This window comes from Mesoplodon mirus (genome assembly GCF_964341445.2).
Source record: "Mesoplodon mirus genome assembly, chromosome: 4".
In the NCBI taxonomy this organism is placed as follows: domain Eukaryota; kingdom Metazoa; phylum Chordata; class Mammalia; order Artiodactyla; family Ziphiidae; genus Mesoplodon; species Mesoplodon mirus.
Window position 1 is genome coordinate 138,104,339 of NC_138979.1, and position 14,460 is coordinate 138,118,798.

At 41.8% G+C, this 14,460-nt stretch overlaps 1 protein-coding gene across 3 annotated transcripts in view; it reads right to left on the bottom strand.

Moving 5' to 3' along the window:
* Positions 1 to 5,424, bottom strand: part of NEMF (nuclear export mediator factor) — a 53,766-nt gene extending 48,342 nt beyond the window's left edge. For 2 of the 3 annotated variants that reach the window (XM_082618624.1, XM_082618622.1), the window contains exons 1-4: positions 5,147 to 5,424; positions 4,246 to 4,314; positions 3,938 to 4,040; positions 849 to 974 (exon numbers count right to left, since the gene is read on the bottom strand). In XM_082618624.1, the coding sequence (XP_082474750.1) occupies positions 849 to 974; positions 3,938 to 4,040; positions 4,246 to 4,314; positions 5,147 to 5,205 (357 nt within the window). In that variant the 5' untranslated portion in view covers positions 5,206 to 5,424. The remainder of the gene's footprint in view (positions 1 to 848; positions 975 to 3,937; positions 4,041 to 4,245; positions 4,315 to 5,146) is intronic. The other variant, XM_082618623.1, reaches the window with a different exon arrangement.
* Between the last annotated feature and the right edge of the window lie 9,036 nt (positions 5,425 to 14,460).

Here is a 14,460-nt window from a genome sequence, read left to right on the forward strand (position 1 = left end):
TTTCCAAGATAGAACAGGTAACTAAATGGAAGGATTAAGAGGCAAGAAGCAAGAATGGTGAAGCCATCAGTAGTCTTCCTCTTATGACTGATGACACTGAAAACATGGCAACGTCCCTGAGTCTTAACTGCAGTCTTATTTATGACAAAACTATTTGACAATTTGCTGGTGGTACCACTCTAGTCCTGAAATGTAAAGTAGTAGATAATTTCTTCAGTTCTCGGATGTTCGTCTCCTCCATTCAAACACTATTTTTTTTTTTTTTTTTTGCGGTATGCGGGCCCCTCACTGTTGTGGCCTCTCCCGTTGCGGAGCACAGGCTCCAGATGCGCAGGCTCAGCGGCCATGGCCCACGGGCCCAGCCGCTCCGCGGCATATGGGATCCTCCCAGACCGGGGCACGAACCCGTATCCCCTGCATCGGCAGGCGGACTCTCAACCACTGCGCCACCAGGGAGGCCCCAAACACTATTTTATTATTGTTTTTGTTCTTTTTCATTTTTTTTTTTTTTCTGGCCACGCCACATGGCATACAGGATCTTAGTTCCCAGACCAGGGATTAAACCTGCGCCCCCTGCAGTGGAAGCATAGAGTCTTAACCACTGGACCACCAGGGAAGTCCCTCAAATGCTATTTTAAATGGCTACGGTCTGCCTAAATTCTGGCCTCCAGATAAAAAGGAAGATTAATGGAAAAATCACATTTTATTTTTGTTGTACTTTATTATCCTAGTGTATCAATGGCCTTTGAGAAGAAAAAAATGTTCCCTGCCCATGTTTTACAGCACTATCACATGAATAATTAACAATATAATAATTCTCCTCACCCCATCCCCCAAATTTAACTTACCCTGTCATAGAGCTCAATGATTAAGTGATAAGCAGCTTCATCACTTCCAAATTGAAAATCTACAATTCTATCCACACCAAGCTGTTTTGCACTGACTAATCTCCGACTCTTCAAATGTTTTCGGCACTAGCAAGAAAGAGAAGAAAAAAGGCATTTATATAGTAAAAGCGAATTCCTAGTCATTCGGTATTGGTTTATAATTAAGTTTCTTTTTTTCATTTCCATCAAGAATAACATCTTAAGACTAACCGATAAAACAGTATAGTCAAAATTAAAACTTACAGAATCATAATCAGAGGAAACACATTTTATTTCAGACAACTCTGACTGCTAACTCTGAAACAGTATTTTATATCCAATTTTTAAGTAGACAATAAGAGACCTATAGCGAAGTTTACGTTGTTGCTTTACACCACTGCTAAATAAATCCGTTCTTATTCTGAGGACCTCACATAAAGCTGTAACTTTTTTTTAAGCCTCTTTCTACTGAAATTTTTTAAGTATCCCAAATTTCCTTTCGTGTGTTTGTGTTGAAGATTAACTAGTGGTTTCCACTAATCTTTCACTTCAAATACAAATTCTGAACCAGGAGCTTATTGGAATTCTATAAATTAGTCCTCCAACTTACAACCAATTACCCTCTATTCCCACAAACTTTATTAATAAAACCCAAACAGAATTTTTCTGGTACTATCTCCAGGCTTTTGAACAACCTAGCTCAAATCCAAATGTAGTAACTCCTATCCTTTATCAAATCCCATTCTTCTTATCCCTAGTCATAATGTTCTTATTCTTACAAACAATTAAAATTAACATGTTAAACCCAAAGACAATTTACTTGGTAAATACCTACTGTTTTATATTACATGTACAAATATTTAAGTATGACATGGACCAAAAACAAGACTACTCTGTAGCTCCTAAAAAAAAATTTTTACAATTGTTTCTAAATTTGAATTTGAAAGATCCCTTAGTCAAGACAAGAAAGAATGCTTTCTTTTCTTCAAGACTCAAATCCAAAACAAATTTTACAGAGAATTTAAACTAAAACCATCTTAAAGAAAAAGGAGAAGAAGAAGAATATACAGGTCATTCTTCAAATTAATGCCAATTCTTTCATAACTAAGAAGAGTTCTTCTCCAGATCTATAGTTCAAATTGACTAAAATTCTCATTTTATGTATTCAGGCAGGATTATATACTCACATATATTCAGGCAGATGTAAGACTTTTCAACCTTCATAGAATAATCTCTCCCTCCTAAATTCAATAGTTCCCATTTAAAAGTGGCCTATATTAATTTTGATTTAAACAGTGACCTACATTCAGGGCTGTCTTTAAATCTCCAGGTGAAAATCATAATCAATTCCCCCAGTAATATTTTGAGAAAAATAAAGTTAAAATGAAGATAAAAGGCATCCTTGAATGGAACAGAAGTCCACACCACAGAATGGTGAAAAAGGGAAAATTATCATGAGTATAGATGGACATATAATACATATGTAAAACTTGTTTTTTCTTTATTTCCCTACTAGCAGCTTGGTGAAAACAAGCTTCTGTCAGTGCCACAAAGCTACAGCTGGCATCCCCAAATGTGAGAATTAGGAACAATCACTGTGATTTACCATGTACTAAACATGACCCTGCCTGTGACATACAACAGTAGCAGCTCTTTTAGTTATTTATAAAGTACTTAACATTGTCTGCTCCATTGGAGAGAATTTTTATACACATTTAGATTGACATGTGCACCTAACTTATTAAATTCTAAGTTTGTTTTTTTTTTTTTTTTTTTTTTGAGTGTCTGACCTCCTATTGATGTAGCCTCGTTTGGGGATGTTTACACAGTCCCAGTATCATATATCTTATTATCTGTTATATCATATGTAAAACTAAAACAATATTAGTTCTTCATATGCAAGTTATTAAACAACTTAAATGAAGTATGCATTATTCTTTGAAAAGTACTATACAAATATAAAGTGTCATTATTATTAAGGACAATCCCCAAAATAGAACCATTTTGGGTTACTATTAAGTAAATTAAACTTTTAAGAATTTGATAATTTTGTGACAGGCCTTGTGATTTGGGAAACACTTACCTAACGTGTAATCCAAAACAGATTCTAAGTTGCTGGGGATAAGGATCTTCTCTGTAAAGCCTCTAATGAAATAACACAATGCCAAAACAAATAAATTTCTGAAGGAAAGTGAGGAGGAGAGGAAGAAGGAAATTAATACATATGGAGCCCTATTATGTGTCAGGCATTGTGTTAGGTGCTTTACATGTAACTTCAATTCATCCTCACCAATAACCCCATGAGGGAGGCATTATCTACATTTCACATTTAAAGAAACAAGTTCCAAGAGGTTAAGTAAAATTTCCAGGTTATAAAATTATTCAGCAGCAACACCATTAATTCAAAGTTAGGTATATCTGACTCTAATGTCTTTCCTCTGCATCATGAGCTTTTCAGTGTATCTCTTGTGTCAATAAGCGAAAGGGTAATACATCCACAAATGCGGGATCTCATTTTAATAGTAAAAACAAAAGTGAAAAGTAAAAAGATATGGTTGGTAGCATACTAATGTCACTGAGTATTCCAACAAAATACAGATTGGTAGCTGAAAAGTGAGCTGTGGAAGACAAGGCTAGGGAAGGAGGGAGGAGGGCAGATTACAGAAAGCCAAGAATGCTGGGGTACAGGATATGGATTCAGCAATTAGAGAATAATAAAAGGTGGGAAAACTAATGAAAATGATGCTTTAGAAAAATCAATGTTGGTCTAATACAGAATTGTTTTGATAGTGAGAAGAGTAGTAGAGTTAAATGGCTATAATGTCCAGCATTATAAAAGCTTGAATTAGAACGCTAACTGTGGGAACATAAAGGTGTGGCACACAAAGTGGCGTGAAGGGTAAAAGGGAGAAGTTAATAAACATCACCTTTATTCATCCAGTATCTATCAACTACTCTATTTTATCTCTATTTTATTTATAACAGTGAAGAAAAACCCATTTATAATTTCAATTGTTAGTGACCAATCTCAGGGCCTTAAAATTTAGCTTCAAGTATAACTTAAAACTTACCTTCATGGCAAAACTAGACGGCATCATATTCTTAGGCCATTCAAATTCTGTTGTGTGAATTCGTATGCCAGATTCAAGTAAAAGTGTAGCTTTAAAGTCTGGTCTGTAGAAGAAAAAAGTCAAAACTTTTTTAGGGCAGCACTAAGGTTAAAAAAAACAAACAAGCTCATATTTAATTATACAAAAGATAAAACAAGCCTATAAAATGCTCTTATTTTTGAAGACGAATAAGATACGTCTTATAAAAAAACAAACAAGCTCATACTTAATTATACAAAAGATAAAACAAGCCTATAAAATGCTCTTACTTTTGAAGACGAATAAGATACGTCTTATTATCCACATCGTAAACATTGTTTACTCTCATTCCTAGCAAGCTGCAAAGAGAAAGGAAACATGTAACAAATCATGCTACCATTTGAAACATAAAACTTCACACAATTTAAAGCTGTAGGCGTAAGTAGAGACAGCGAAAGTGGGGATCTTTGACTTTAAAGATACGGAGTCAACCAGTGTGCAGTCTGAAGGCCATCAGACATTGAGCCCAAACCTTGAGTGTAACTATTTAAGACAAAAGTGGTCTATCAGCTCTAGGAACACTATACAATGCCTTGAGTCTTTTAAATGATCCAATAAATATTTTAGGAAATACAGTAAAATCTAACCCACTTAATTATAAAAGAAAATATGTAAACGAGGCCCTGAGAAATATGACAAAGCTCACACAGCTGAATAATAGAAAGCAGATTAGAATGCAGACCTCAAGCCTAATCTGTTACCTCCGGCTCAAAAGGCGATGCTGCCTTTCTTTGCGGTGAGGAGGAGCTTCTAACAAAAGGAAACCTCTGAAGCAAATGACTACACTGGGTCCTCCACCTGGCGTCTCGTCTTTTACTAAACGTTTGCTGCCAGACCCGGGCGACTCAGGCCGACAGGCCGAGAGCCCCGCCAAAGCCGGACGCAAGACCTGGCGAGACGAGCAGCCCACGAGAGCGGGGAGTGGGGCACGCGACCGCCGGGGTCCCCCCTGTATCCTGAGGGCCACGGAAAGATGTCACGCGCTCGCCCACTCAGGCCTAGCCAGGTCCACAGAAGAACAGGACCGGGGGGACCCAGGGGAAACATAAGGCCGTTCTTGTTTCCACGGTGGGGCCATGGCCTCTGCCTCCTGCACCACCCGCACGAGCCTGGTCACCCGTCATACAGTACCGGGCATTCAGCTCCGCGAGTACCGCGCGGAGGTCAACGGTGCTAAAGCGGGTCTTCATGGCGAGGCTTGAGAGTCTCTACCGCAGTTTCCTCCACCGCCGGCCTGACTCAACACCGCTACTCTTATGCGCAGGCGCACTTGGCGGATCTACGGCCGCGCAGAAGACCCAATATTCCTTGAAACGAGCTGCTTTTAGTCACTTTTGTGCCGTGTTCGGCTGTCAAGTCCGTCGTCAGCTCCCTTTTCGTTGTACCAAAACAATTCGAAATAGATCCAAACTATTCTCTTGAAACTTCATTCCTTCCTGGAAAGCTTATGGACTAGGCCGGTTACTTTGCTCCCTTGCGTTTCGGGACTCAAGCCAGCCTCCACAGTGACCCCTGCGGGTCATAACAATTTACAAGAAGCGCACTGGGAGGATTTCCCCAGGTGGGGCTCTGCGTACAGGAGCAACGACCCCTTTCCCTGACGTGTACAGTGTTGAAATTTAACGAAGTGGACTATTTCATACACCCTACATTTACCCTCAATGATCAAAGCAGATCAACTCTCAAAAAGGAGTTCCTATTCTGATTTCTTGCTCTCCGAAGAGCATTTTGTGGTGTATTGTGGGATTCTCATCCAATCTAGGTATTGGGATCCCCTGGGCTCAGCATAGTACCTGGTATACAATAGGGGCTCCATAAATGCTTGGCAACCTGAATATTCCATTGTTTCGCTAGGTAATGGTGAAGTAAGATTAAAAATAAAAATAAGACAATATTGCCCCGCCAAAGGAATTCACGATGCAGTGGAAAATCAGTCGTGCAAGAATGTAAACATGGTACTTATTGTTGTGATATATACGTGGGAAGAAAGCCTATTTTAAGATAAGAACTCAAAAGAGACGGGGTCTCGCTATGTTGCCCAGGCTGGAGTGCAGTGGCTATTCACAGGCGCGATCCCACTACTGATCAGCACGGGAGTTTTGACCTGCTCCGTTTCCGACCTGGGCCGGTTCACCCCTCCTTAGGCAACCTGGTGGTCCCCCGCTCCCGGGAGGTCACCATATTGATGCCGAACTTAGTGCGGACACCCGATCGGCATAGCGCACTACAGCCCAGAACTCCTGGGCTCAAGCGATCCTCCTGCCTCAGCCTCCCGAGTAGCTGGGACTACAGGCGCGCGCCACCGCGCCCGGCAAGGAATCCGGACCTAGGAGGAGTCTAGAGCCTATGGGCTACAAGTAGTGGCAAGCAGAGTTCCCACCAGCAGATGGCGACTCTAAGTAAAAAGGGCTAGGTTGACATTTCAGAAGAAACAGAATTGTAGACGCTAAGGGGACTACTGTAGCAGGTACAGCGCAGAATTAATGCGACATATGGCACAGAAAACCACGCAGAATAGCTCAAAATATGGAATAAACCATTTGGAGGGTTTAGGAAAGACTGAGAACCAAGTCGGCTGTAGTGCAAACAGTAAAAGCGAGAGGTTTAACTGTACATAAACAATGCTAAGGTTCTTATGTTGTCTCTGAAGGCATTACCCAAATAATGCCTAAATATTTTGCATAAAAGCAACCCATGTATAAACTCCACATTGAAAGGGACAACACTCATAAAGATGCTTATAAAGATGCTTCTTTATAAACAAAAACTGAAATACTTCATAGCAAAACTCCCACTTTAGGGCCCTAAACCCATGAGATAGGAGCAGGATACTAATTTAAGTTATACTTGAGACAGTCAGCCACTTGACTAACCCATACATTGCTTCTGCTCTGTCTGTCAAGGAAAATGAGCCTCAGAAGTAAAATGCAAGAAAATACATAAGAGGGAGAAGGAGATGAAGATAAGTGTAAAAATGATAAAGAAACTGTATCATTTACTATTGAATTCTATCATTTCTGGGTTTTGGAGTAAGTTCTCTACTTTGAAAAAATTCTGAACCAGGGATACTTAAGGACTTGTGGGAAAAATAAGAGGCAATAGGAAAAGGGAAAATCATCTTCCAATTTTCAAAGAGAAGATAAAGGTGAATATCTGAAATCCAAACAGGTGCCATTGGCATTTGTCCCAACCAAAAAGTTAGAGGTAATTATTAATGGATGCCTTATGGGCATCTAGACCTGTGATTCTCAAGTCTTAGTGTGATTCACTGATTACTATGGAGATAATCAAAGCAAATTCCTGGACACCACACCAGGAGATTTTGAATCATTCCTTAACTTTGGCTCAAGGTATCTGCATTTGTAAGTGCCAAGATGAAAGGGACCTGGAGCGCATACTTGGAAGTTTACTGATCTCTAGAAGATGAAGTGGTCAATGATGAAGTGTCAATCATTAAGAACCAATATAGTTTCATTCAGAATAAGATATAATTTACTGGGCTTCCCTGGTGGCGCAGTGGTTGAGAGTCCACCTGCCGATGCAGGGGACGCGGGTTCGTGCCCCGGTTTGGGAGGATCCTGCGTGCTGCGGAGCGGCTGGGCCCGTGAGCCATGGCTGCTGGGCTTGCGCGTCCGGAGCCTGTGCTCTGCAACGGGAGAGGCCACACACACACACACACAAAAAAAAGTTGTAAAAAGATATAATTTATTAATTTTACTTTCCACTCATAGAAATATTCAATGCGTAGCGTTGGGGGGAAATCTCCCCTTCTATCCATTTTGAGTTCTTGTGGCTGGACTAATAATAAAATTGATGCTAGACAAATTAACAGGGGAAAAAAAAAAACCAAATTTTAATTAATGCACATGGAGGCTCTTAGAAATGGGACCTAAGAAGTGGCCAACGCAGGCAGCTTTTATACTTTTTAGACAGATAAATAAATTTGTAAGGAATTGACAGGACAAGAAAACTTAGGTTTTGGGTGCTAATTAGTGAAGAATCTAAACAGAATATGGGCTTGGGTGGTAAATTAAAGTAACAAGGTTCATTTATATAGACTTCTCAGCCTGAATTCCCTATCTCTGGTGATAAAGGTATCCTTCTACTTTCAGATGCAGGGAATGTACCTTTCACATGAGAGATTATTTCCTGCTTTCAGGGAAAAGGAGGGTGAGAGTATCTCTCTTGTGTTGGCCATTTCTTAAGTAACTGTAATTCAAAATAATCAATATGCCTTTGGGGCACATTTTGGGGTGGCCTACCCTGGCCCAGAGGACACTCCTTTCCCCACAACGGTGAGGAATAAATTTGTGAGGGGATCCTCAGCACCCTTGAAGAGCTCTGTGATCATGTTTCTCTGCAGGCCAGAACTTACAGTGGGAACTGCTGCCACTGAATTGGGAAGCCTGAATGCAAGGAGAGTAATTGGAGCCTGAGTGGCAGAGTCCAATGGCAGCACCCCATGTCCAGAGGCAAGCTGGGTGTGATTATCATAGTGGACAGCAGAGTCAAAGCAGCAATCAGAGTAGTCTGACTCATGGAGACCAATGGTGCTGGCTCTTTGATCACGGTGTTCCTAGAAGTGAAATGTATGGGAAGCTTACTACATTCTTACTTGGTCTGTATAAGCAAAAGAGTTGTAGCTCAAGTGAACAAAAATGATAAAAACAGAGTCATAGTCGTTCCCAGACTTGAGCCAGTTTACAGAACCAGGACCCCTTGTATGAAAGGAAATCTGGCTCCCCTTGAGGAAGGACGCTGCCAAAAATGCATACTGTTAATCTTTCTCCCAGACTTCTCCAAAGGGATCTATGGCCTTTTACCAGGATAACTGTGCACTGGGGAAAAGGAAATGATCAGGCTTTGGGGGGATTACTGGACACTGGCTCTGAACTGACACTAATTCCAGGAGACTCAAAACATCGCTGTGGTCCAGTCAAGAGTAGGGGCTTATGGAGGTCAGGAGGTGGTCAATGGAGTTTCAGCTCTGATCTTTCTCACAGTGGGCCCAGTGGGTCCTCAAATGCATCATGTGGGTATTTTCCCAGTGCTGGAACTCATAAGTGGAATACCCATACTCAGCAACTAGCAGAATCCCCACGCAGGTTTCCTGACCTGTAGAATGAGGGCAATTATGGGGGAAAGGCCAAGTGGAAGCCACTGTCTCTATGTAGGGAAATAGTAAACCAAAAGCAATACTGCATTCCTGGAAGGATTGAAGGGATTACTGCCACCATCAAGGACTTGAAAGATGCAGGGCTGGTGATCCCCACCACATACCATTCAACTCACCTATCTGGCCTGTGTAGAAGCCAGATGGATCTTGGAGAATAACAGTGCATTGTTGTAAGGTTAACCTGGTGGTGACTCCAATAGGAGTTGATATACCAGATGTGGTTTCATTGCTTGAGCAAATTAACACAACCCCTGGTCCCTGCTATGCAGCTGCTGATCTGGCAATGTCTTTTTCTCCATCTCTATTAGAAAGACCACCAGAAGCAGTTTACTTTCAGCTGGCAAGGCCAGAAATACACCTTCACTGTCCTACTTCAGGAGTATCAACTCTCCAGCCCTATATCATAATTCAGTTCACAGGGACCTTGATCATCTTTCTCTTCTACAAGATATCACACTGGTCCATTACACTGATGACACCATGCTGATTGGACCCAGGGAAAAGAAGTAGCAACTACCCTATACTTATTGGTAAGAAATTTGTGTGTCAGAAGGAGGAAATAAATCAGACAAAAATTCAGAGAACTGCCTCAGAGAAATTTCTAGGGATCCAGTGGTGTGGTATATGTCAAGATATCCCTTTTAACATGAAGTTTAAGTTGTTGCATCTGGCCCCTTTACAACCAAAAAAGAGGTACAACACCTAGTGGGCCTCTTTGGATTTTGGAGACAACATATTCCTCATTTGGGTGTATTACTTTGGCCCATTTACTGAGGAACCCAAAGAGCTGCTTATTTTGAGTAGGGTCCATACCAGGAGAAGGCTCTGTAGCAGGTCCAGGCTGCCATGCCAGCTTCTCTGCCACTTGGACCACATGATCCAGCAGATCCAATGGAGCTTGCAGTGGCAGTGGCAGCAGGGATACAGTTTGTAGCGTTTGGCCGGCTCCTATAGGTGAAGCACAGTGTAAGTCCTTAGAATTTTGGAACAAAGCCCTGCCATGCTCTGTGGATAACTGCTCTCCTTTTAAGAAACAGCGCTTGGTCTGCTACAGGGCCTTAGGAGAGACTGAATGCTTAACCATAGGCCACCAAAATTATCATGCAACCTGAGCTGCCCACCATGAACTAAGTGTTACCTGACCACCATGCCATAAAGTTGAGGATGTACAATAGCCCTCCATCATCAAGTGGAAGAGGTAGATATGAGATCAGACCCAAGCAGGTCCTGAAGGCACAAATAAGTTACATGAAGAAGTCGTCCAAATGCTCATGTTCCCCACTCCTTCTATACCACCTTCTCTCTCCCAGCCTGCACCTATGGCCTCATGTGGAGTTCCCTACAATCAGTTGACAGAGGAAGAGAAGACTTGCACCTGGTGTATAGATAGTTCTGTATGATATGCAGGCACCACCCTAAAGTGGACAGCTGCACCACTACTGCCCCTTTCTGGGACATCCTTGAAGGGATGTGGTGAAGGGAATCCTCCCAGTGGGCAGAACTTTGAGCAGTGTACCTGGTTGTTCATTTTGTTTGGAAGGAGAAATGACCAGCTATGCAATTATATACCAATTCATGGGCTGTGGCCAATTGTTTGGCTAGATGGTCAGGGACCTAGAAGAAACATAATTTGAAAATTCGTGATGATGAAGTCTGGGAGAGGTATGTGGATAGACCTATCAGAATGGGTGAAGAATGTGAAGGTATTTGTGTCCCATGTGAACTCTCACCAAAGAGTGGTCTAAGCAGAGGAGGATTTTAATAATCAAGTGGATAAGATGACCAACTTATTCTGTGGATACTAACCAGCCTCCTTCCCCAGCCACCTCTGTCATCATCCAAAGGGCTCATGAACGAAGTGGCCATGGTGGCGGATGGAGCTTATTCATGGACTCAGCAACATGGACTTTCACTCACCAAGGCAGACATGGCTGCAGCCAGTGCCAAGTGCCCAATCGGCCAACAGCAGAGACCAACAATGAGTCCTGGACGTGGCACCCTTCCCCAGCGTGGCAGGTTGATTACACTGGACCTCTTCCATCATGGAAGGGGCAAGGTTTTCTTGTTATTAGATTAGACATATATTTTGGGTGCAGATCTGCCTACCCTACATGCAACGCTTCTGCCAAAACTACCATCCATGGGCTTACTGAATGCCTTTTCCACCATCATGGTATTTCACACAGCATTGCTTCTAATCAAGGAACTCACTTCACAGCAAATGAAGTGTAGCAATGGGCCCATGCTCATGGATTTCACTGGTTTTATCATTTTCCCCACCACCCTGAAGCAGCTGACTTGATAGAATGATAGCATGACCTTTCAGAGATTCAGTTACAACACAGCTGGGTGCCAATACTTTGCAGGGCTGAGGCAAGGTTCTCCAGGAGGTTGTATATGCTCTGACTCAGTGTCCAATATACGGTGCTGTTTCGCCCATAGCCAATATTCATGAATCCAGGAATAAAGGGTTGGAAATGGGAGTGGCACCACTCACTATTACCCCTAGTAACTCTCTAGCAAAAAATTTGTTTCCTGTTCCTCATGGTCTTGAAATCTGCTGGTCTAGAGGTCTCAGTTCTAAGGGGAGAAATGTTTCCTCCAGGAGACACAATGATCATTCCATTGAACTAAAAGTTTAGACTACGGCCTAGTTACTTTGGGCTCTTCATACCTCTGAATCAAAGGCAAAGAAGGGAGTTACTACATGGGCTGCAGTAATTTGTCCTGACTACTAAGGAGAAATCTGATTGCTACTCCACAATGAAGGAAGGAAGAGTGTGCCAAGAATATGAGATCCCTTAGGGCATCTCTTACTGCTGAACTGAGGAGTGGGGAATGGTAACAGAGAAAATGAAAATGCCACAGAGCTCTGGTACTGAAATTCTGCCGTTTTGGGTCTTCATTAAACATTTCCCTGCTTGCTGTAGGTTTTTAAACCTAGATTCTAAAGTTCTGAAAAAGATAATTCTGACCGTTTTTGCCAGCTTATTCGTTGCTTCTGAGAGGGACAGACAGAGCCTGGGAGTTCCTTACTGTGCAATATTCCAGTCTGGCAAATTTTTACAAGTTTTTTTTATGCACCATTTATTTATTCACTAGCCATAAATTAAGCTCCTGGCATTGTTTTATATTACGTATTTTAGTCTCATAAAGTCAGCATTAGGCATCAGTGTTATTTGGCTTTCTCAATAGAAGTTTGAGATCTAGAATAAGAGATGAGATATTCCAGTCCTATGCTTAGATGATAAACCAGAGATAGAATATTATACTCTGTATTGGGGATCATACTTTCCAAGAAAGATACACAAACCGGACAAGCAGAAAGGTGAGATGAGATTGAAACCTTGCAATGTAAGAAATGGTTGAGGTGTTGATGGGTAGAAATGTTTGATTTGTTATCTGTAACCCCTAGGGTTATAGTTACTACTAATGAGAGAAGATTTCAGGGAAGTAAATTGTCTTAATACAATGAAGAACTTCCTAGAAGTCAACACTGTTCAAAGAAGGAATAGCTATTTAGAGATGCATATACAGGTGGTAAAACCATAAAGTATAACAAGATAATGTCACAAAGTTAGAATAGTGGTTATGTCCAAGAGGGAAGGGTATTTGGGTATGGGCTTCTAGGATGCTAGCAAGTTCTATTTCTGAATACCAGTTATATAGTTGGTCACTTTATAAACCCTTTAAACTTTACATTATATTTGTGTCTTTATGTATGACATATCTCACAAAAGTTAAGAAAAAAAAAAAAAGGTAATGGATACACGTGATGGGGTTTTAAAATGGTCACAAATTCTTTTTTTTCTTTGGCCACGCAGCACTGCATCTTAGTTCCCCAACCAGGGATTGAACCCATGCCCCCTGCAATGGAAGCACAGAGTCTTAACCACTGGACCATCAAGGAAGCCCTGGCCACAAATTCTTTCACACCCATAGAGTAGGTTCTGTTCTCTCCACACCTTTGAATCTAGGCTGGCCTGTGACTGCTTTAACTAATAAAGCACAGCAGACAGAAGTGATACTATGCTATTTCTGTCTCTAACCTTTAAGAGGACTGGTAGCTTCCAACTTGGTCTCTTGAAGCCCGAGTCGCTATGTAAGAAATCTCACAACCTGCCACAGAGAGGCCTCACGACTACTTGGAGAGGAAGATGGGCCTGACTGAATGCAGTTTTACAGCCAAGTCTGCCAAGGTACCAGGCATGTGAATTAAGGCATCTTGGACCCTCCAGATTAGATCAGCCATCAGCTGAATACCACCAAGTGACCACAATCAATATCACCTGGAGCAGAAGAATAGTCCAGCAGAGCTTTGTCCAAATTCCTGACACTCAAAATAATGAGATAAGGGTTTCCCTGGTGGCACAGTGGTTGAGAGTCCACCTGCCAAGGCAGGGGACACGGGTTTGTGGCCCGGTCCGGGAAGATCCCACATGCCGTGGAGCGGCTGGGCCCATGAGCCATGGCCGCTGAGCCTGCGCGTCTGGAGCCTGTGCTCCGCAACGGGAGAGGCCACAACAGTGAGAGGCCCACGTACTGCCAAAAAAAAAAAAAAGATATAAAATAGTTGTTATTTCAAACAAGTAAGCTTTGGAGTAGTTTGTTGTTCACTGTCTTAGTTCCTTCAGCCTGCTATAACAAAAATACCATAGTCCGGATGGCTTAAACAAGGAACACTTTATTCTCACAATTCTGGAGACTGGGAAGTCCACAATCAGGATGCCCACAGATGTGATGTCTGGTGAAGACCTGCTTCCTGGTTCATAGACAGCTGTCTTCTTGATGTGACCTCACGTGGTGGAAGGGGCAAAGGTGCTCTCTAGGGTTTCTTTTATGAGGGCACTTAATCCCACTCATGAGGACTCCACCTTCCTGACCTAATCACCTCCCAAAGACACCACATCCAAATACTATCACATTGGGGATTGGTTTCAACATACGGAATTTTGAGGGGGCACAAATATATATATATATATATATTTTTTTTTGCTTGATAACAAATTTAATCAGTTATACATATACATATGTTCCCATATCCCCTCCCTTTTGCGTCTCCCTCCCACCCTCCCTATCCCACCCCTCCAGGCAGTCACAAAGCACCGAGCTGATCTCCCTGGGGCACAAATATTTGATCTATAGTATACCCTATAGATAACACAAACAGTAGGCAAATTTAAGCAAAAAAAATGTTTTAAAAAGAAAGTGTTCTAATATTAATAGTAAAGCAAAATAGAGTTAAGAACAAAAATGCATTGTTTTGGAG